The sequence below is a fragment of the Xenopus tropicalis genome, chromosome 1 (assembly GCF_000004195.4).
Source record: "Xenopus tropicalis strain Nigerian chromosome 1, UCB_Xtro_10.0, whole genome shotgun sequence".
NCBI lineage: Eukaryota > Metazoa > Chordata > Amphibia > Anura > Pipidae > Xenopus > Xenopus tropicalis.
Genome location: NC_030677.2, coordinates 78,428,980 through 78,453,435, shown reverse-complemented (window position 1 = coordinate 78,453,435; position 24,456 = coordinate 78,428,980). Strand labels below are relative to the sequence as shown.

Sequence of the window (24,456 nt, the reverse complement as noted above, 5' to 3'; positions counted from 1 at the left end):
CGTTTTGCCGGGGCCCCACGACAGGCGCATGCGCAATAGTGAAAAGCCGACTTCTCTGTTAAAGTTCGGCTTTTCACTCTACTGCGCATGCATGTGAGCGAACAGGAAGGAGGAAGCGATCGCTGCTACCCCGGGCTGGTGCTGTTCTCTCCGAACAGGGGCACCAGTCCGGGGTAAAAGGTAGGTGATTTAAGTCACTTGGGGGTGCCTAACATTTTGGCACCCCCAAGTGACTTTGCCTTTCCTTCTCCTTTAATGTACATTAAGATTTTTTTGTGATTTTTTAGTGTCAGTATCACTTTAAGGAACAGGGTTCCAAATTACAATTTTAGAAAACCAAAAGGCCCCAAAGATTTCAGTTAACAGATCTCATATGAGCACCAAAGACACACATACTATTCTCTGTCAACACTAGAATAGTTTTGTTTAATTTAAAGTCTTTTGCTCGTCTACATTGCTTCTATAGTAGGCTTATCATTTTGGGTTTTTCTTCTAGAATGCAGTACAGGATATTTTATTGGCCACCACACTCTCCTTTGGCTCTACAGACTACATTGTATGACAACATTATGGCCTTCCAACATTCCGTATAAGTAATAGCAGACCTAAATCAACAAGTGTGAGCCAATTGCATGTGTAGGTACAACTCACAAAGTATTAATTGGAAAAAAACCTTCTTCTTTAGGCATGTGATAATAATTCCTGTGCTCTGAACCTTGTACAGGTATGGGATCCCTTATCCAGAAACTCATTATCCAGAAAGCTCAGAATTACAGAAAGCCCATCTCCCATAGACTCCATTTTAATCAAATAATATAGAATTTTAAAACTGATTTCCTTTTTCTCTGTAGTAATAAAACAGTACCTTGTAACTGATCCCAGCTAAGATATAAATAATCCTTATTGGATGCAAAACAATCCTATGGGGTTTAATTAATGTTTTATTGATTTTTTAATAGACTTAAGGTATGGTATCCCGAGCATTCTGGATAATGGGTCCTATACCTGTACCTTATTCAGTGAAGTAGGTTCAACTGTGTATAGATGTAATACCTCCATCAGTTGTGTTTCAGTGTTTCAATTATTTTGCACTTTACATAGGTCAAGCTGCCCATACATGCACAGAAACGAGGTTTCGTACAATATATGGTGCCTGTATAGTGTATTGACCAGGCGACTAATATGGCAAAAGCCTTGGATATCAGTCACCTCATCAATCGGTTGGGCGGAACAGAAGATTTTGATCAGGCACGGTTGAAGGCATCCAACCAAAGGCATGCTTTTAGGGCTGAATCGTCTAATGGGGTAGAATTCCTACTCTTTCTACCACCATATCTGATGATTCAGCTCTGAACGTTAGTGGAGGGTACAAACAATCTTTCTTAAAGATCGTACTTGTAACGTGTATGGCCACCTTAAGTCTGCATAAGTCTGACTACCACTAAACTATGTGATGTCAGAGATTTCCAGATTAGGCATGATATAGTAGCACATAGAAAAGACTGATGAACTCATAAATAAATAGATATTTTTAGTTTTAAGTTTAGTTTAGTTTCCCAGCTTGAAATTGTAAAGGCAACATATAAGAGTGTAGCAACCCATACCCTCAGACAAAGGAACAATCTAAGTACATGATTCTAGTGCTTGCAGATCATACATAAAATCACCATCTAAGGTTATCAGATTTATCTCAAAATTCTAGTAAAAAAGCTTCTACAGAATCTACTCTTAAAAGGCTTAAAATGGAACATGATGAATTTAACATATTTGATTAATCAGATCCCTGTGATTCTTTTCACATCTCATGCATTTGTAATATTTTACATACTTACATCTGAATTCATTAACACAATTAGTATCACTTCCTTGTGTCAGCACAGTAATCCATAGAAACCACTCAGAATTTAGCTTTATTCAGTCAACTGCAAGTCCATGAAAAAGTCTCTTTGGTTGCTATGGATAACTGTGCTTAAGCTAATTTGCCCCTATAATGGTAAAGAAGCCAACTGAGTTAATCCATTAGTTAGTAAATATATAAATTTTGCAATTAAACACAGATGTGAATTAATATCAATCACCATACAGTATATTGATTTTAGCAAAAACATTTTGATAAGTATGCTTCATTGAGCATGTATATTTTTATCTGATACAGACACTCAGACCAATCAATTGCAATACTACAGCATTAAAAAGTATTATGTGTTGAGTTTTTTAAATGATCATTTATACTTATTAAAATGTATTTAATTATAATAATTTTATTTTATTTTTTAATGACTAATTAACATTTATCTCTGATTCAATCACTGTATTTGCTGATTCCCTAATTTTTTCAGTAGTGATGAGCGAATCCGGTTTTGTTTGATTGTTGCAAATCTTTTAAAAGATTCACGAAATGGCAAAAATGTCGCGCTCAAAAACAATTTGTTGCGCGCATCATTTTTTGATGCGTGTTTTTGACACACATCACTTTTTATGTGCGCCGAATTTTCCCGGGCCGAATTTTGACGCTCGTTTCACTAAACAATCCACCAAAGGCGAAATTCCCCATGAATCCATGCCAGGCAAACTATTTTGCCCATCACAAGTGTTCAGTTTATATTTTGCTCTGTTTTACTTAGCAATAAGAAAGGAAAAAGAATAGCCTAATAGCTGCTGCACATATTCCTTCGAAGTTTGTATTGACCTAAAAAGGCTAATGCTTGGATCGTTCATACGAAAGTTTCGAGTTTTATTACATATGGGAACTTAAGTCTTTCAAAGACTACATAATATATAATAAATTTAAAAAAGCATTTACCTTTTGATCCTTCTTTACCAGTCCTGTTGCTGCAGCAATATTTCCGGCTCCTTCAACTGTCTTTTGTGCAACTGCAGTTACTCCTGTGACTACTGCTCCACCAACATTAGACACCTGCTCTTTGGTCTTTTCAGCAACTGATGTACAATAAACAAACAAAATTCAATGCTCATGCTCTATAAGATGTTTGGTTCATAAAAATGAAATATGGAAAAAAGCAAATAATTAGGCAATAGTATTCTGTGCCCACATTTATGTTTCTTTTAGCAATGCAGAATACCCCCAAACAATGTAGGTCTCTATAAAAATAAAATGCATAAACAAGCTCATATGTAAAACCCTGCTTCACCCAAATAAACCATAAAAATATACTTTTGTAGTAGTATGTGCTATTAGGTACTCCTAATTAGAAAATTGCCATTTTAAGAATTAAGGGCCACCTCCTAGGATCATAGGATTCACAAACAAGCAGGACCGGATTTGTGGCGAGGCTACAAAGGCCTGGCCTAGGGCAGCAACAATTTAGGGGTACGCCCGCCACACTGAAATTCTGAAATTTGCTCCCATATTGACCAATAGGGACCTCTCCCCACTGCTCCGCATGTCACAAAATGGTGGCTCAAGGGAAAGGATGGAAAAGGGCAATATTTGCTGATATATATATTCCAGTTTGGCAAGATTTTTTAATTGATCACTTAACATAATATAAACTATCTGTTGGTTATGTTTTCATTCTGGGGGTATAGTTTTCCTTTAACCAAAAATAATAGAGCATGTGTTTCTGAATGCATTTAGCTTGTAAAGTCTTAAAACCTTTAGGCTAATGTCCCGCGGGGAGATTAGTCTCGCTTCAAAAGTTTCCTTTCTGCAGGCAACTTTGTGCCACTACGGAAAAACTAAGCAATGCGTAGGGCTTTCCACCGGTGATTCCCTTTATTGCCAGTGAAAAGGTTTTTTGGGAAGATTAGTTGCCCACAGTAGCAGAAATTTATCGCAGCCAACTAATCTGCTGTAGGACATTAGCCTTAAGGTCCCCATCCATGGGCCAATTATAGCTGCCGATATCGGCCCCTTGGACCGATTCGGCAGCTTATCTGCCCGTGTAGGGGCAGAACCGAGGGGCCTGGCCGACCGATATCTGGCCTGAAATTGGCCAGATATCGATTGGGCAAGTTAGAAAATCCAGTCGGATCGGAGACCGCATCGGCTCGTTCATGTGGTCCCCGAACCGACTGCCCCATTGCCACGTGTAGAATTCGATCGTTTGGCCCAGGGCCAAACGATCGAATTCGCCTACATGCCTCCCCGATATCGCCCACCCGTAGGTGGGGATATCGGGTGAAGATCCGCTCGCTTGGCGACATCGCCCGTGTATGGCCAGCTTTAGAATTCAGTATTCTCTAAATTTTTATTTAACACTCAGAACACAGCTTTCCCCGTGTGATTATTTTATTGCCATTCTGGAAAAAGAAAAGGGCAAATCTTGCTTTTGGCTGAGATTCTAGATACACAGAATGAGAGCCACTGTCACAAAAGACAAAGCAAGATCATTTACCCTTTATCCAAAAGTCTCATTAATATTTACTACACTGCTGCTTGGAGATAACGGTGGCTGTTTGAACAAAGAGAGTGAAAGAGATAAGCCTGCTTTATATATAAATATGTGAAATCAGATCCTCTTATGAGACAGAAAATAGCACAGTAAAACACTTATAAAGCTTTGATAATAATGACATTACAATTATGATAATGGCTTTATAATAAAAGGGGGTGTCCATTTACAATCTATGATTAAAACTAATTCAGTAAAACATTTGCTTGGTTTTGTATGCATTTTGTGTAAATGTCTCACAAAACATGGGTTGAGAGGCAAATGTTAAACCAGACAGATGTGCTCCCACTGCACTTTTGCCACTGCTTGGTAATTAAAGGAACAGTAACACCAAAAAATGAAAGAGCTTTAAAGTAATAAAAATATAATGCACTGTTGCCCTGCACTGGTACAGCTGGTGTGTTTGCTACAGTAACACTACTATAGTTTATATAATAAGCTGCTGTGTAGCCAAGGGGGCAGCCATTCAGGCTGGAAAAAAGGAGAAAAGGCACAGGTTGCATAGCAGATAACAGATAGGTTCTGTAGAATACAATAGTGTTTTATCTGTTATCTGCTATGTGCCTGTGCCTTTTCTCCTTTGAATGGCTGCCTCCATGGCTACATAGCAGCTTATTTATATAAATTATAGTAGACTTTCTGAAGTAAACACACAACTTTTACCAGTGCAGGGCAGCAGCACATTATATTTTAGTTACTTTTATACACTTTCATTTTTTGGTGTTACTGTTCCTTTAAGTCTGCTGTATGCAGAAAAAGAACAATACTGTTGTCCTGAGTGAGGACACATTTGATTGATATTAATTGCATTTTCATATAGTAATATTTAATACACTGACCACCATAATTTGTCATTTAGACTACCCAGAACATAGGCTCAAGACTTTATTAGATTAAATTTATTTTAGGACATTTTTAATTATGTTCAGTCAAAATACACCTTCCATGCGATCCCAGTTTCTCATCCATTATTCCAGTTCATTCTCATCATAATACAAACCCTAAAACAATTGGTATAACTGGTTGGTTAAAATAAGCTGAGAATGAGTCATGGTTTTGGAAAAATCTTTAGTGGATCTTAAGATGAAGTGGGTTAAAACATAATGTAATATTTTGCACCGCTTTTGGTAAGCTCTTCAATAATAGCCCTATGACAGCCATAACTATTAAAGCCTTTCAGCCTGTATGGGGATGAGTGGTCAAATATTATATTTTAATGGGATCTGTACATAATATCCAAAGCATCATCATAAGGAGCAAGCCGGGAGCAGGTTCCTGAATCTGAGTTGAGAGCCCCCCCCAAGAAGTGAGTTGTTCCACGTGACATACCATACACAGACACAAAGGGCAGCTTATAAACTACAACAAAGGGCAGCTTATAAACTACAACAAGGTGAGCTGAAATGTAGAAGCTTAGAAAACTACTCAAAAGGTAGTTGATTTTCTACTTAAGTGCATGGAAACATTCATTTCAGAAAATAGCTCAGATGAACCTTTACAATATTCTGTATTTGTAAGGCATTGTTATTTATAGGGCATAGATATTGATTTTATCTACCAAGGTGTCCTGAAGATGTCATTTTTTATAATGTTGACATTTTGCAGGGCACAAAAGGACACTTGAGTAAGGATGTATTGATGGACATTAGGTCTTGCATTAAAGTTCAAACTGCTCTGAATCCACGGTTGCTGTCATTTGTGCTATATCCACATTTTGTGAAACATTGCTTTGTTTGAATATATAAGGCACAGCAATTTTTCAGGTACTTAATACAGAGTACATTTTAGATGTATATCCTGAGCATGGAACTCATTTAATGTTTAAAAATACAGATGCACACATAATAATTGTGTCCAAAAAACACCTTTTTGCTTACAGTAGGCCTAATAAAAGTTAACTTAGCAATGACTTTTTTTATGTTTTAGATCTGCTACAATCTAAAAATGTTTGTAAAGAAAGCACTGTAATACACCCCTTGGCAATACCATACTAAATTATACATGGGTAGTATATTTCTGCATTTTGTGCGATATTTTATTCATTTAGTCATTGGTTCCAAAATACATTTATTCCTTGAATGCATTTAGATTAGATTTACTGTATTTTCTACATGGTTACATGATGTTGAGTTAATATTTGATTTTTTTTTTTAAAAAATGATTTTAATTTACAGTTGAACCTACCTGTTGTTACTCCATGTACAACACCTTCCTTTGTTTTTGAACCTTAAGATAAAAAGAGAAGTAGGTTTATCAATAGAATTGAAAAAAAAAAGATTGCTATTAATTCCTGTTTTTTTTTAATATTATGTTATTTATACACATAGCAGTGAAGGCATGGCAACTCAAAATGCACAATCGAAGCTTGGAGTCCATTGGAAATTAAGAGGAAGATTTATTAATGATTAAATAAGGAATTCTTCAAGTTTCCTTCAGGATTCCTAGCTATCATTTGATTGAATGAAACATTGGCAAGCCTTCAGGGATTTGATAACTCAACCTCCAAAAGATTCACTTGTATGAGGTATTGCATCCCCCAAAAAAAGGATACGGTTAATGTTATGTTTCTTCTAATGAATCTGACTAATATTGATATAATAATATAATAGTGATATTGATCAAACCCACTTTGGAAGTATCAACACAATATTTCTTTAGAAGATCATTAGAACATCTATGAAATGTGATCAATGCATAGGCAATCAGTAGGATATGTTATGTGTTGGTAGTTGCATTAATAATTACTAATGTTCATTATGACAAATAGTCATTCAGTTTATAGATAAGTGCACAGTGTGAACACCGTTGAGTGGCCCCCTCCAAAGTGGGAAAGTGGGAAACAACCAACAGACAAGGCCTGGAAGTATACACTGCATGAGAAAGATTGCCTGAATCATTTTAAGTGGATGCAGTTGTACAATTTGTGGAAGCTGGATCACCTGATGATCTTCTTGATAGCTGAATAATTAGTATAGCTAATAACTTTGTTTCAAATATGGTTCAGATCAAGAACATTTTTTTACAAGCAGCCAATTTCAAATTATATTTCAGTGCAGTGCTCTTAGTTGAAAATATTCATTTACTTTCACATTCATTTTGAGATTATTGCTTTACTATAGAGGTATGGCATCCCTTATTCCTGAAAAACTGTTCTCCATAATTCCAAATTATGGAAAGGTCATCTTCCCCAAAATCCATTTTAAGCAAATAATTCTGATTTTTAAAAAATAATTTCTTTTTTAGTTGTAATAATAAACAGTACCTTGTACTTGATGCTAACTAAGCTGCATAAATCTATATTGATGGCACAACAAGCCTATTGGGTTTCTTTAAAACTTCAGTTATTTTTAACAGACTTAAGTTATGGAGATCCAAATTACAGAAATTTCCCTTATCCAGAAAACCACAGGTCTCAAGCATTCCAGATAAAAGACCTGTACCTATACCTGTATTAATAAGACCATGCTTAACTACAACAAAAAGCCTAAATCTACTCATTAACTGTTTTGCTTTTATATGTTTTAATTGTTAACATATTCACAATTTGGGGTTGCTAGGTTTATACATATGCAATTATAGAAATGTTTACTCTTAAGAGTTTAGAGACTTTTGAGATCTGAGATCTTTGGGATGGTTCTCTCAACTATTCAGTAACATATGTTCTTATGGGGTAGGGTTTTTCAACTCATAGTAATTAACTCATTGGGCTAATATAATAACCCTTAGCAACTAAATCTTTGTTTTTTTAAGAACTGACCAGTAAAATATTTGCTGATTGTTATGGGTTACTGGACAAGTAGAAACCCATTTGTTGACTGTGTATGCATACAGAGATGTTTCAGCTCTCATTAAGGGTGTGTGCTCTGTGCACTTACCTAAGAACCTAATATTTTTTCTCTGATACCATGGAGTTCAAAGATTAGTAGTTATTAATGCAACTATCAATATATAAATTTTTTAAAATCTACAATTTTTTTATTAGCTATACTATGGGAACATTGATCTCTATGTTATAACCTATTAAACATGTGTGTGTAGAATGAAGCATAGTACAGTGCTTAAAAACAGAGCCATGTCTTCGACCATGTTAATTATTTTGTCCCCTAAGGATAACAAAAGGCAATTAGCTAACTCAAAATGCAATAGCTTAGATAAAGGTCATCTATTGTCAAATAAGTGACCTAAAGTTACCAGAACAGCTCCTCAATCTTGTTGTGTGACAAGGGTGTTGTATATACTATTTACTTTCACACATGCTTATAGATATACACTTACACATGCATGCAACTATATTGCTTCTCTTAGGAATTTGACCATAAATTTCAGCAGAACTGTATTATGTGTTTTATTTTTCCACTAAAGTCAGAGAAGATAGCATCTGGTGAAAAAAGTTAAATCACATTTCTTGTGTGCACATATGTAATAAAATAAATATTTTATAGTTGCATTGCCTTTATAGTTAATTACTGTGAAGTGAAACAAATGGAATATGAACACAGTTAAATTTCCCTATGGGATTTCACCTCCTTATTAGTGTCAATTTTTAAGTAATCACAGTTGTCTTTATTAGTCTTACTAAAATCAGTTTATTAAGTTCTACATTAAAATTACAGTAATCTACAAGCTATCACAATAGTAAACTGATTTCTTATACACAGGCCAGACAATATGGCGTTACATTGAACAATACAAAGGATAGGTGTGTGTTTAGTGAAAGGATGGTCTGCTGCCTTTGTAAGACAAGTACAGGTCTCCTACTGCCCATTCACTAGGTTTTATTGATTTGAATTAATCCCCACTGTGTGTTCATTTATATTTAAAAAGTTGGTGCTAAATATATTTCATTTCCATAATAAAATAAATATCAAGCTAAACACAAATTAAATGGAACAAACATGTGGTTTATAAGTAATATAGTAATAGAATATGGATGTATGAATGCAGAGCTCAGTGCCAGACAGCTGTTGTGAAAGCTAATGAATGGATAGTATGTGTAAAAAAAGTGGATTTAATATAAGGTATGCAAATGCAATTCTGTCTATTTATTGATCTTTGGTTAGGCCATATGTATTGCAACAATGGACATGCTCGGCATAATAGATTTGCTTAGATTAGAAAGGATTTTCCCTGGAAGAGAATTAGTTAGATAATCTGTATGCTTTTAGTTTAACTGCTAGTCTTAAGTGTATGAGTTCCTTTGGGGTTTTGTGGAGCATAAAGTATTGCCACTGGACTGCAGGCTGTCAGGTAAAAAATTATGGGTAAGGTTATCATCGGTCAGGAAGTACACCTCATTATTAAATTATGCATGATCCAGTTGACTGGCTCATGGATCCAAAGATCAGAATAATTTGGTGTGGCCAAATCTGGATAATTTTTTTAGCCTGCCATTTAATGACTTGTATAGGTCTGAAATAGAACCCTGTGTGTGGGTTATGTTTATCATTGATTTAATCTGTTATTACTCATTATGACTTGGCATTTAATATACAACTTTTTGTGATGCACCATATTGTCATAGAGTAAATATTGTGCCCTAAAACCAGAACTACATCTTACCCCATACAAAGGTTATTGTGCCAAATATTTTTTTTGCATGGCAGGCAGTACAGATGCCAGGACTCTGCAATTTAATTTAAATTATTTAAATTGGTAGAACTGATGATGGCAGATTACACTTAAGCTTGCTGCAGATCCATCCAAAAGTTGCTAGCAGTATGAACAAACCCATTGGCTAGGGTCATACCAGGTGAATTTTCAGCCTGCAGATAAAACAGGCCAAGAATCTGACCCTATGCTCCTAACTGGTTCATGGGAGTGCCTGCACCCAGAGTCAATCCACAGTCCGAGAATCCGTCTGCTTTGGCACTTTTATTATTTTGGCTGTTGGTGTGAACATGCCTTTTGGTTATTGTGGCTGCACCTAATCAGATCAATATGTTGCAAAAAGATGTGAAAATTCCTCCTGTTCCGATGGCTATGGGATAGAAGCACAGAACAGATAATAATATATAGTAGCAGTACTTTTATCTTTGTAAGAAACCCCTTTTGTGAAAAGTGCTCAAATAACAATACGATTGTGTTAAGTGCAAATAAAGTGCAAATAAAGAAGCCTATACAGTGAAACGCATCAGGTGTGATGCATTTCTAACAGCCCTACTGGAGACTTGTGGAAGAAGCAAGACGCCAAGTGCCTTTCCTTTCACTGCAGTTCCAGACTGTTGGGGGCTTTTATTCTGAGTGCCACTGAGAGATTTTTTTAACATTGTAAAATTTTACCATATATCGTGCTCTTCCTGCGCCTAACAAATGAGAAAGTACAATATGCTGAAGGAATTTTACAAGTTGTGAAGCTACAATAACTTTCTGGCTCAGGTCTATTGTAGCTTTGGCTGAAATAGGGAAAAGGTGACCTTGTACCTCATAGTCTTTAATCCAAATGTTTTAAAAATCTTAAATAAATCTTTTTGTTACATACAATGGAAAGAAAAAAAAAGTCCTTGCTCATTGAGGGGTTAAAGAAGGTTTTATTTTAGTTCTTAGGACTGACCTTCTCAGTTCTTTATTGGAGGCTGAGATTAGTAATCCTTTTCAATCTACAGTTTTATTACTCAGGTTTAATCATTACTAATGTCTCCTCCCATTTTTCATTGTGTTTGTAAAACTGTTTTATTCTGTCAGTTTTGATGGATTATTTGACTATTTTTGAGGGCAGAGTTCATATTTACTGCCTTCATAAATTGAATAGTAATGTAAACTGATATATTGCTTGTGATCTTATCCTGAATAGACTATATATATGGTAAGGGTTATTTAGAATGACATTCCTTTTAGGTACCATGATTAGCTCTCCTAGTGAAACTCAGCAGGCATAATGAAGATGACAGAATGTCTTAGGCATTACGCACATATGCAACTTTAATGTTGCTACATTTGTCCAATTCCTGTAGCACTGACATTGCATCATTCCTATTTTCCGTGCAACTATCAAATGCATGACACAACTTTATGTAATTTTAATGTGGTCAAAGTGTATTCCTAAATAAAAAATGTGCTGTATATAAAGTACATGCACTTAAAAATCAGATATGATGCAACCGAGAAACAGGCATGTGGCTGAACAGATTGGACCCATGATGAGGTATACTGTGACCCCCTGTGATACTTGCACTAATTTGACCAGATCACACTCCAGCAAGTTGTGTCTGAATAGCAAAAATAGATACAGATATGTTTAAAACCTAATTGAAATCAACATATATTTTCAACAAAGACAACAAAAATCATGGGCAATGCATACAGAAACCTATTGGCCCAATTCTTGTCTCTTCTATTGCTTGATAAATGTTTCCACTTCATAGCTAAAAGTGTTTGTAAGCCATACGTTACTGTATGTCTATATTGTACTCAAGCTTGACAACCTATTCAATTATAATCTCAGTATAAATTACAAAGTGAATCTAATTCCACTACAAAGATGAAGAGGTAAGGTTGATTTAACTCTGTTTTAAATTCAGTAGGCTTTTAGGTGGAACAGAACCACAAAAAATAGAAAGTAGTTTACACTGTATGTACTAGACTTTAATTGGAAACAATGACACTGCTATTAATGTTTTATAGATATTTAAGTACTGCATTCTCTTGGTAATTTAGGACTATCATTTGCAAACAAAACAGCACTAAATTATATATTGTTCAACAGGTTGTGGATTGCAAAAATCACATTTATATTTCTGACAACTCAAATGCACTCAGTACACACAGTATGGAGTGCGAATACAAGGCCTATGAGCCAAAAGGTACAAAGATCCAGAGCCTCTTCAGGCCTACAGTTGATACTGGAGTCTGTAGTCCTGTAAAAAGTTCACAAAGTAGAATTGCTTATTCCTTTCATTGATGCAAGCTACACTGCAAGCCATAAGTGCAACAAAACTTCAATAGTCTGTTATTCGTTTAGCTTCTAAAGTATACTCACAAACAGGAACATGATACAACTAGTATTCCAACTTAATTACTGTGGGAGTCAGCTGGAAGCAGTGAGATAAGCAGGAAAGCCACTAAAGTTTGCCATATATAGGGAAAATCTAGATGTTGACTTTGCTGAGATTGCAGGTTATTGACACTTAATCAGACAATGATAGGGTAAGATGAAAAATCCTTCCAGGATAAGCATGTACTACCTGGGTAAAATGTTTTTAGTGATTGCGTGAAACCCAGGTACAAATTGAGCAATAAGAAAGGGCTACAGACAGGAGGGGTCATTTATTAATTTCCTGTGAGTGCGGGCTGCGCCTCTTGACACTCCCTAACTTGTGCATCTGAATGACCCGCAAGTTAGGGGTTCGGTAGGGGTACACCTATGTGCCGCATCCTGCCTGTCACTCTTGGATTAAGCACTGCATAATGCAGACAGCACTAGGTCCAAGGGGCATGCCCCAGGCCTGTGGCAAGTTAGACAATGCAGGCTGATTGCAGCCTTTTTTGCACACTGTCCCCTAAGGACAAATGCTGGCATGCTTAGGGGTGCATTTTCACAATTTAAGGCACTATTCACTTACCACATCAACCAGCCCAAAATGCTGATCATTGTGTAGTCTGCACTTTTGTTGGTACATCTGGCTTAAGGCAGAATGCAAAGCAAAAAGATCCTATATATAATCGCTACCTTGAGCAGATGTTAAGTGTAAGGTTCTGGTTATGCAATGCATTCACAAATATTCCTTGTCACCATGAATCACAGAAAAGGGGCATCTACGGTTATGTGCACCTGGTACCCCTTATATGGCAGTTGCTATTGTATTATTGACAGTCAGATAAAATATTTCTTACCAGTATGTTATAAAGGCTTGTTTGAAAAAAAAAAAACACAAAAAAACAAGGTAATAGGTGATCTAATAAAAGACGCACAGGCCTGGGGTACTTCTGTATGAGCACTACATTGCTAATCTTTCTCCATTTCTTTAATCCTCAATTTGGCCCTATGCCAGGTGTGGCTAGAAAAGATGGATTTTTGCTTTTAGGCTTTCCACTATACTGCACATGTAAACCCAGATGCGGAAGTAGAAGAAGATCCAGAAGAAGTAGGTGGTGCAGTTTTTTTGTTTTACAAACAAGAGCACCAGCCTAGGGATCAGGTAAGCTCTTATAATCACTATGGGATCACCCTCCCCCATGAATATCCCTTTTTTATTTCTTTAAAAAAAATTTCACAATACCACTTACCACAACTTCTTTTTCAGGTTAAAATTGTATAACCTTTGTGTTCAGACAACTTATTGGCAAAATATAAGTTATAGATACGTAATATCAGGAGTAAAGTTTGCTACACTTCTCATCACCTATACCAATCAATCAGCAAGTAGCATTTACTGGCCACCTGTTTAAAAGTAAGCATCTTTTTGGATGCTATGGGTTTCTGCTCCTGGGCAAAGTTGTTTGCATTATACATTTTGAGTGGAGAAATAAATATAGATGTTGCCCTCAAGCAAACAAACTGCAAAGTATAGTGGACTGATGTATAAAGAGTATAACACACATAATTTCAGTATATTAGCTTTCATATATATATATGGTGTGTCTATGTTCTCTCCTGCAATATGAGAAAGGAATTATTTTTATATAGCACTTTTCTGTTGTGGGACTTTGCAGCAATCAAGCCAGCAATTATAGCCATACTAAGTATGGCAGGACATGGGGAGGTTACGTGACTTGTCCAGGGACACAAGCAATTGTCACAGGGAATCAAAGCAAACCATATTTGAAAAGAAACATGTTAAGAAGCACTGGCTAACATATGCAGATATAAAGGTATAAGTTGCAGGGTAAAGCTTTTGCTCACCTTTACTCCAGGCAGGGTTAAGCCAACTGGGTCTGTTTTACAGTTTGGAGAGGGAGCTGTTTCCCCTTTCACATTGAAAGTGTTTCCTTGGCACTTCTGTAGTTGATAATGGGTGTCAGGATTCCTTAGTCTTTATAAATGGGAGGCACCACATGCTCTTTCTCTATGGACTTCCACTTCAGAAAGGAGGAGGTGTTGCTAAAGAGCCTGAGGCAGGAAGCCTCAGTAAGGGCCTGAATTAGAGAAAGGCCTGAGTATATAAGAAAAGTTAACCCTAAGGCAGTGATCCCCAACCAGGGGTTTGCAAGCAACCTGTTGCTCAATACCCCCTTTGATGTTGCTTCCAGTAGCCTCAAAGTAGGTACCCATTTTTAAATTTCTGGCTTGAGGCAGGTTTTGGAAGCACAGAGATGCTCCAAACAGAACCTCCCTCAGGCTAGCAGTCCACATGGGTCCACCATATAGCCAATCACAGCCTTTATTTCACATCTTCAAGGGAATGTTTTTATGTTTGTGTGGTTACCCAACACTTTTTTTACATCTAAGTGTAGCTCACAAGTAAAAAAGGTTGGCGATCCCTGTTGGGATCCCCTAAGGTAACCCAACCCTTAGAAAAGTAGGGACTGGAGGACACTGTGAATAAGGAGTGAGTACCGTATATACTCGAGTATAAGCTGATTCGAATATAAGCCGAGGTACCTAATTTTACCTAAGAAAACTGGAAAAACTTATTGACTCGAGTATAAGCCTAGGGTGGGAAATGCTACCGCTACTGCTAAGTTTCAATAATCAAATAAATAACAGATAAATAAATAGATAACTTTAGGGAAAGAAAAATGCTACAGCAGCAGACAAAAGCAAGTTTGGGAACGCTAAGGAAGCTGCCATATTAATTACAAGTACTTGGACCCCAGTATACAAGTCCCACCACAGTACTACAATAGTAGTTACAAGGACAAAATAATTCTTGATGCTGGACTTAATGCAAATTTAATTTTTGTAAATAACAAGTTATTGTACCAATTACTTACTATGGTTCGTTGTGTGCACCCACCCTCTCTCCCTCCACTTGTGTCCGTGCATAAATACCTCCCCCTACCTCCCTCCACTTGTGTCGGTGCATACATACCTCCCCCCTACCTCCCTCCCTCCACTTGTGTCCCTGTTAGATTGATTTGCCTTATCTGCATTGAATCCCTCTTTTAAATCAGAGCTGGCTTCCCCATTCATATAGTTGTTTGTAACTTCCATTCTGTTTAAGGGCAGCACCAATTGAATCACAGGAACACGTTCGAACCCCTACCTCCCTCCACTTGTTTCCGTGCAGGGAACATGTAATGCGTTCGGACCCCTTGTGTCCGTCCTGCTGACTCTTGTGTCGGTGCAGCAGGTAACATGTAACGCAATCGTGAGGTGAGTCAGTGCGTGCGCATGTAACACGCGTTACATGTTCCCTGCACAGACAGGTAAATAAACATTTAAAATGTGTCGGAGGGAGGGAGGTAGGGGTCCGAGCGCGTTACATGTTACCTGCATGGACTCAAAAGTCGGCAGGGCGGACACAAGTGGAGGGAGGGAGATGGGGGGAGGTATACTCGAGTATAAGCCGAGGGTTAATTTTTGAGCACATTTTTAGTACTGAAAAACTCGGCTTATACTCGAGTATATACGGTAATAACCTAGCTCCTGTTATAGTACAAGGTTAGCTAGTTCTAGTGACTAAGAGCAGTTCTGTGCTCCACCATGGAGGAGTAGTGGGTTTAGTATTCCCAGATGAAATCTATCAAAGCAGGGCATCCAGTGTTTTTGGGGTCAGGGTAGAGAATAGTCCTTAGGAGAACTGCTGGACAACCGCTGGGACTGACACTTGTTATGAGATCATGCATGAATGTGCTGTACGGCATAGTGCTGAATTTATTGGCTTATACATTATACCAAGTATTTACAGTTTTTGTGTGTATTATAAATATGAACATTAAGTTCATGGCTAAGAACTTCTGGTTTCCAGAATACTGTTTGTGCTCTGTCTACACCATTAAGTGGAAAGCTAGTTCTGGGTCAGAAAAAGAACTACACAAATGATGGAGCAAACATAGCATAAAATATAGAGAGCACTAGGCAGTACACGGGAGCACTTACCGCTTAGACAGTGTGCTGCATGCGGATCCTCCCCCCCAGGATCCAAAAATCCACACCGATAGTTTCCTATAGTTTTTAGCCAAGGAGTGACTCCTTGGCTAAAAACTATAGGAAACTATCGGTGTGGGAGGAATAGATGTAAGGCATGTCATTATTTAAAAGTCCCTAAAGTTTTCATTAGCACCCAGACAGGGAAAGAGTTTGCTATCAAACAGTATTTTAACTGTCTATCTAAACAAGTGGTCTATTTGGTTACTTGTGCTTGTGGCTCCCAATATGTAGGGAAAATGAAACGTAATTTTGCTACACGAATACTAGAACATGCCTCAGCTCTAGAAAGGGGCGATTTAAGGTCTGCAGTAGCAAAACATATTACAGAGAAGCATAATGGGAAATGTAGTTTTTCTTTCCAGATAATAGATAGACCCCTTTTTCAAGTGAGGAAAGGAGATAGGGAAAGGAGATTACTAAAAAGAGAAGCTTTCTGGATCTTTAATTTAAATTCTTTAGATACTAAGGGTGGTATGAACAAAGAATGGGAATTGTCCTGTTTTTATTAGGCAAAATAACATGTCATGATTCTCTGGATTTACCCACCCTCCTTTTATTATGCTTTGTTGTGGGGAGGTATGGGTTAACTGTCCCTGGTTTTTGAACGGGGGTTGTAGGTCATGGGTATATAATCCCCCTCCCCTTTAAGGATTTTAATGCTTCTGAGGAAGTGGCGGGAGGCCACGAAACGCGTCAAGCGCCAAAGTCCTCTCAAGGGATGTACTTGTGCCTTTTAAGAAATATGGAATAAAAGACTGTTTTTATCTTCAGTGGTGCTCCGCTTTTTGTTTTATAGCAAAAATAGCATAGCATACCATATTAAATAATTGAAAATAGATGTTAGGGAAATCATATCAACATATATCAGCATATGTACAAACACTTACCTCTCCATCAAGTTAGCACTACTATGTCCTAAGAACACTCCTTCCTCTCTGTATATTGTTTTCACAGTAGTATAAAAAGACACAGGCCAGAGAAGGCCAAAATACCACTGGGATTTGATAAACTTAATGTGTTTAAGTAGTATACATTTATTATTTAGTTAGCTGCCACATGCCATAACAATCATCAATTTTATAGGTTTCAGAGGAGCTCATATTTTGGTTTCTATCCTCAATGATAAGGTTGGCTGGTGGTATTCAGTGTCTGATATTTTGGGAAGTCTCTGTGGAAGATGGAATACTGTTTGACTTTAAATGGCTGGCAAAGTCTTTACAGGCTCCTGAAACTGGTGAAGATAAGTAGATGGTCCAGTTCCATTGATATCTGAAGAATGTTAGCTTCAGCACATGTAATATGCACCTCCTATTCATAGGTTTGACTATAAATATGTGCACTGTGCAAACTTTATTCTATGTACATATTTTAATTTTAAAGGACACGTGAACCCCCCACAAACATGTAATAAGTAAGCAGCCTCTTTGAAATATTTAACTACATGTCACTCTTGTTGTTAAAAGGTTAATAGTAAGGCTGCAGCATCCCGTTAATCACTTAGGATTCCTTCTTCTTCTGTAACCCACTCAGCCCCCTTCCTCAGGAATATGCTTTGACTGTTGGCTACTGGGCATGCTCAGTTCTTCTCAACTCAGATTACTAGACTCTCCAGTCTAGCAGACAATTAGGAGATGGCATTGCTGGTTCCCATAGAAGCTCTGCTCTAGCTGTCTGCTTCTATTTTTCTCCTAGCCATGTCTTCTGAGCTCAGATTAAACATTAGAGTGCTCAAACCAACCAAAAATGTTTATCAAAGTAAGTTTTGCCTGTGTAAGCCTGCAGTCTCAGTTGCATGAATTTTACAGCATAAAGTTGCTGTTTGCAAATACATCACTAATAATGGCGGGTGGGTGAAAGCTACTATCTGTTTTAGGAAAATAATATGGTGCTGGTGAACTTTGGGGATATATGCAGTACAAATGATGCTGTCTGAGTGAGGGAGATGTACCCAAATTATATACATAATAGGAACATGTAGGGTTTACACAAGAGAACTAAGGACATTTAGTTTTGTGTTATTATTAAAATGTAGTGTACTGGACCACAACTCAGGTCTTTTGTAGGTTTCAGGGGGCAGTGTGTCCCATAATCTTCCCTAGTTGACCTTTCTGGTCTGGTTCCTATGCCTCTTTCCTTTGCCTGAGCACTTGGAGAACTATATTGATGTGTTCACCCTTCTATTTTACAGATCTGTAGAATATATTGAACTATGTTCTTTCTATCCCTCTCCCTAATTTTTTAATTGTCATTATAAAGAGTAGCATTTAAATTTAGTCATTATTTATTTGTATTGTGTAAATTAGATTTGCAATATACCTTCAAAAGAAACAACACTTTGTAAAATCATAATGTAAAGAATATGTGTAACAGGCTACAATGTGATTAGAACTGGGCAATCTATTATCAAGCCTACAGTTTCTGTAGTGGTCTGTCTTGTGGCTTACAAAACTGTACAGTGGGCTATTGCTTCTAAAACAGACATGTATGGGATTTACCACCAAGGAGATCCTCTGTGATCTCCAGGGGTTACAGATCCATTCTGCCATGGACAACTACTGCTACAAACTTCTACACAATAAACAAATGTTAAAGGGTATTTGCATTTGTATTCCAAGGACACGGAAGACAAATGATAGATCCTATTGTGTTTTTTGCAGGGTGATGAAAAATGGAGATAAGGATTGTAATTGAACAGATGACATTATATTGATTAGTTTTTTACCTACCTACGTAGAGAACACCCTCTTTTGTCTTTCCTGCTGCTTCTGCCACTCCCTGTTTGGTTTTTTCTGCAGCTGCCACAACACCCTCTTTAGCTTTAGAAAGCCCTTTCATGAATACATCCATAGCTAATAAATTTATTCTAGTGGCTCTGCAAAAGACAAATGCATACAAACACATTAGGACAGGTCATTTGATTATAGTGTAACTCATTACATTTGAACAGCATCTACAAAATAAAATATCTGTAACTGATTAGTATAGGATTTAAAAAACAATCTCTCGGTGCAACCCTTGTCTATCCTTAATCAGTCCAATCAGCAAGATATGCTATATATATGTATTATATTGCCAAAAATGGATTTCTGAAACATGAAACGCCATTTGTCTAATACTTCTTTACTACATTACAACATGCAACAGAGTATTTCAACAGGACGAGTCGGTCTATGATGGTAGTATTTTACAAAGGTCTGTAACTTACCAAAATATTGTAAATAATAATGCAATAGCTGTTGTCAGGATGAAAAAGCTTTACAATAATTATTTTTAATCCAACAAAAACTTTATTCTTAAGGAAAAAAGATAATCCCTGTTGTTAAAATGTACCTAATTATTTAAGATGTTTGATAGGTGATGAAGATCAAAGTGTATGTATGTCTGTGATTGTGAGAGTCTCTCTTTATACAGATATGTATGAGTGTGTGTGCAAGAATGAATATTTGAGTGTGTTTGTATGCAAGAGTGGTGCTGTGTATGTGTGAGAGAGTTTGTGTGGGGGTGGTTGAGGGAGAGTCAGAGAAAGGGAATGGGAGAGAAACAGACACAATATACCGTACTTCACACAGGCAAAAAGATTAAAGATAAAATTGAGCATTTAACCCACAGAAACCTTCATACTTCCTATTCTCCTTATATAAGACAAACAACCATGTGCATCATTCTCCGTTGCATTAAGGACACAGGTGACAAGCTATCCCGTGAGCAACTGTCAGCTGCTTAAACTAGGTCTGGGTGAAAATGCCAGATAGAACATTTAAAAAAGCTCATAGTGAGCAGAATAAATACACTTAATATCCTACATGGCATGTTATATAGATGTAAATGCAATACTTACATTAACCTTTGCTCCCCAAAATTAGTCCAACAGGAATGATATCTGTGCGTGTATAAACAATAAAAAAGGAATCAAGTCTCTTCTTCAGTACATAACTGCCAAATAAATCCCCTGAGAGGTATGTGCATATGTAACAACCTGATGGAATCAAAGCATTCAAAGCAGGTACCAGAGAAACCACACCTATCAGCTCTTCATAAACAGAAGGAATTTTAGAAGGGGTAAAAAATAAGAGATTAATACTTTTACTCAGTAGGAGCAACCTATGTCCTCCGTATTTTTCTTCCCTTCCCCTACACCCTCCACACCTCCCTCCTCCCGTCTTTCCTTTCCACATGCCTGATTTGTCAGTGTGAAAATTGAATAATCGTAGCCAGCCTCCCCAAGCTGGACCACTTGTAATCCGACTGCTGCTCGAGCAAACAATGAGAACCATTATCAACAGAAATATTTGAGATTAAGAGGTCTGCCTTGCATCGGAAAATTATTGTTCCCGTCACCTTCATTTGTAATGTAGGTGCTGGAAAGCAACAATCAAATCTGCCCACAAAACACCACCAACAAAAAAGAGTAATATCGTCTACTACAGACATGCAAATGATCTGCTACCTTACCCTAGCAGCTGCTGTATGCCTGCTGTGCTGAATTATTTATTGCTAAATATCTGCACTTGCCACAATAAATATTTCTTACAACAAGCTTGCAGTCACTAAGGTGATAGCAGATATGTAACAGGCAAGCATTTAAGCGCTCTCTCCAATTACTAATGACAGTAAGAAGAGAAGAATAACACTAAACAGCTAAAATATTACAAAGCCTTACCAAAACTGAATTCTAGTATTTACTATATTATGTAGATGGTTCCTTTCAACCCAGGGAATTGGTCAGTGGAAGGACAATGTAATTATGCCCTAAATACTCCAATTCATAACTGTAACTAAAGAATGTGGAACCTTTAGATAATTACATTTTGCAGACCCATTCTGGTTACTGGTAATGATAACATCTTATTATCAACCTTATCCACAATAATTCATTCTGACCATTATCCATGCACTGCTATGAAATGCTATAAGATCAGCAACCAGTTTCATTCCTAAAAAACAGGAGTACTATTATTATCATCCCTTATTTACATATTATATATATATATATATATATATATATATATATAGTAGTAAGAAACCAGGAAAACAAATAAATCCCTTGGGAAACTACAACCAAATGGTACCCAGTAGAGAATCAATCTATTTTTCCAACACAGCAAGGCTTCCAAGCTAATTTAAGTGCTCATTTTCTAATCCCCAGGTTACATGTGCAAGAGTGCGACACTTAATGCCTTTTTGCACTTTACACAATGTATTGTGTGTGTGGTACAGTACATAACCCCTTTGTTATTCAAGAAAGCTACAACGACAGAGGAATAATTCACAGAATTGTTCTGAAGATTCTTCTGTTGGAGGAGAGGTGTCTTTTAAAACAATATGCAAAAAGTACAACTAGCACAAGCCCTACTAATTGAACTCATGTTAAACAAGGGGGTATGTTGCTCCTGTACTTCAAAAAAGACATGGCATCTGTCACACAAAAAGCCCATTTCATTTTGTGCATTTGTGATTTGTGTTTTAACACCTAGTTATTCTTATGGTCTTAGTTCTGATCACCACTGTCTTATTTTGCATTCTCTAATCCACCGTAGAGTTAAAGAATTTGAAGTCCAGAATATTTTGGATTAAATAGTTTGTAGGAGGCTATTGCAATATCTTGTACAGTGGAAGGGTTATTCACCCCAAGAAAATTCCTATGAATTCCCTTCCAATGTCCAGGTCGTGCGGCTTCCAATTTTTTCCTTATATATATCTATGTATATTGAAATTGGTTGCTAATCTTATAGCATTTCATAGCAGTGCATGGATAATGGTCAGAATGAATTATTGTGGATAAGGTTGATAAATAAAAAGTATCCTGAGAAACTAGCTACCATCACCATCCTGAGGCCAGGCTTTGAGGGGGCAATGTCAGGCATCTTGGGCATCGCAACACACCCAATCATGTAGGTGGGTTGGACTGTGCTCCTCCTGACTTTCCATTTGCATATCCTGGGCCACACATTGTTGTGTGCATAGGCATGCATGGTGCTATGATTGCCTGCATGTGCAGATGCATGTGATCATGCAGGGTGATTTCCTAGACTGACACCGAGCACTATTTAATTGTCTGATTGATTTCTGTTTTTTGGTTCTCTGACAGTTTGGCTGTTCTTGATTCCTGCTTGCCATGACCGACCTGTCCTTGGACTTTGCAAATCTGAACTTCTGTTCTGACTTGAACGTGCCTTGATTATTCTGTATCCATATTTCTCTACAGAAGTACTGCTGAACCCCCTATCCGGCTACACAGCTGAGCTCATCCTCAGTCTTACCTCATGTTCCAAGTACTCAATCGGAGGTGTAGAAGAGGCCGAATAGAGAGTCCTGGAAAATGTCTGAAGCAAGTATCTGTTCTGACTTTAAATATTAAAATACTGTCACTTCTACTCTGAGTGATCAGCAGTTTCAATTTACCTATTTAGAATCTGAAAATAAATGTGAGTGTCCCACACCACCTTTAGGACACAATTATTCTAGCATATCACCATCAAGCTCTTATCTTTAATATTAGATATTTTCTCTTCCAAATATGGAATGGATTTAGACACACCCTTTGCAAAGGCAAAAATGTTTGAGGAAAAAAATGAATTGAGAAATGTAAGCATTATGTGGGCATCCACCAAAGAAAACCATCTGAAATGGCAAGTTAGGTTGCATCACAAACGTGCTATATCTTTTTAAAACTACTTATTGCCTTGTTTGGCAAGTTAGGTTGCATCACAAACATGCTATCTCTTTTTAAACCTACTTATTGTCAAAATAAATGTAGTAGGGTATTTGCCCACGCAAGTTCATGATCTTCTTAATTGGCTGCAGGTCAAACCCAGAGGGACACATAGTAATCTGTTCCCTACACCTTATGTCTTCTTATTCCTGCTGGAAGAATATGTTTCATGTGGCTTTTGTCATTTACATGTTTGAATCTGTATTGAGAACCATTATATTAGCTTCCTGTGTATTTTTAGAATTTTGTTGGGGGATTATTTTCCAGTGATGAATGCAGTCTTAAATTGGTGTAATGTCACCCTCTGTGGGGGGTGTAATTCTTGTTTGAATGGGTGTGTGTGCATTGATGGGATTAAACAATATGTTTTGATTTATAGGGATAGCGTCAATGACTGTGATTTCGTTTTAGCCTTTTATTGCATCCTACAGATTACCGCTGATGTGTGTATATAAATATGTGTATATATATATATATATATATATATACAAAAAATACAGCTCATCCCATGAATCAATATTTTCTTTGGGGGGAGAAAGACCATACCTGCTTTTCTCTTTATATGGCATGACCTATTCCAAAGAAACCATTCAGTGATTAAGCGAATAAATACCTTCTTAGCTGCAAAGCTATCCTTAAAGGGGCTGGGTTGGGAGAGCAAGTATTCAATTAGGGATATATATTCTCTATATATTTGTATGGTAAGGGGAAGTGGCTATTCCCTAATTGAATACTTGCTCTCCCAACCCTGCCCCTTTAAGGATAGCCTTGCAGCTAAGAAGGTATTTATTCGCTTAATCACTGAATGGTTTCTTTGGAATAGGTCATGCCATATAAAGAGAAAAGCAGGTATGGTCTTTCTCCCCCCAAAGAAAATATATTCTCTTTTTTTGCTAGGTTAGGACTGACGCAAGGCCACTGCCTTGACAGGGCGCATCAGCTTATGCATACTTTGTACAAACCGTGTAACTAAACGTGTTTCTTTTCACTAAAATGCAGACATTTGTCCTTCAGTGTGTGCAAAATTGGTTTTTAATTTTCTCATGAAGCTTTGTAATGGAGTGCTGGGGTAATGTGTATAGTATATATACAGTATATATATATATAAATATATATATATATATATATATATATATATATATATATATATATATATATATATATGTATTTGCTTAAGTAATGACCATCACAGCATTCTGTGAAATGCCAGAAAAAATAGGGAAAGAAAAAGCTTTATTTTAATCAAACAGTTGTTCTATTTACACTGCATGATTTCCAAGAGAAATGTATAAATTATATGC

The 24,456-nt window shown here is 37.0% G+C and overlaps 1 protein-coding gene across 3 annotated transcripts in view; it reads right to left on the bottom strand.

The window, feature by feature from the left end:
• Nucleotides 1-20,565, bottom strand: part of snca (synuclein alpha) — a 65,600-nt gene extending 45,035 nt beyond the window's left edge. The window contains exons 1-5 of one of the 3 annotated variants that reach the window (XM_031897325.1): nt 19,774-19,879; nt 19,649-19,676; nt 19,170-19,315; nt 6,600-6,641; nt 2,804-2,940 (exon numbers count right to left, since the gene is read on the bottom strand). In XM_031897325.1, coding sequence (XP_031753185.1) covers nt 2,804-2,940; nt 6,600-6,641; nt 19,170-19,290 — 300 coding nt within the window. In that variant the 5' untranslated portion in view covers nt 19,291-19,315; nt 19,649-19,676; nt 19,774-19,879. 3 annotated transcript variants of the gene reach the window in all.
• Between the last annotated feature and the right edge of the window lie 3,891 nt (nt 20,566-24,456).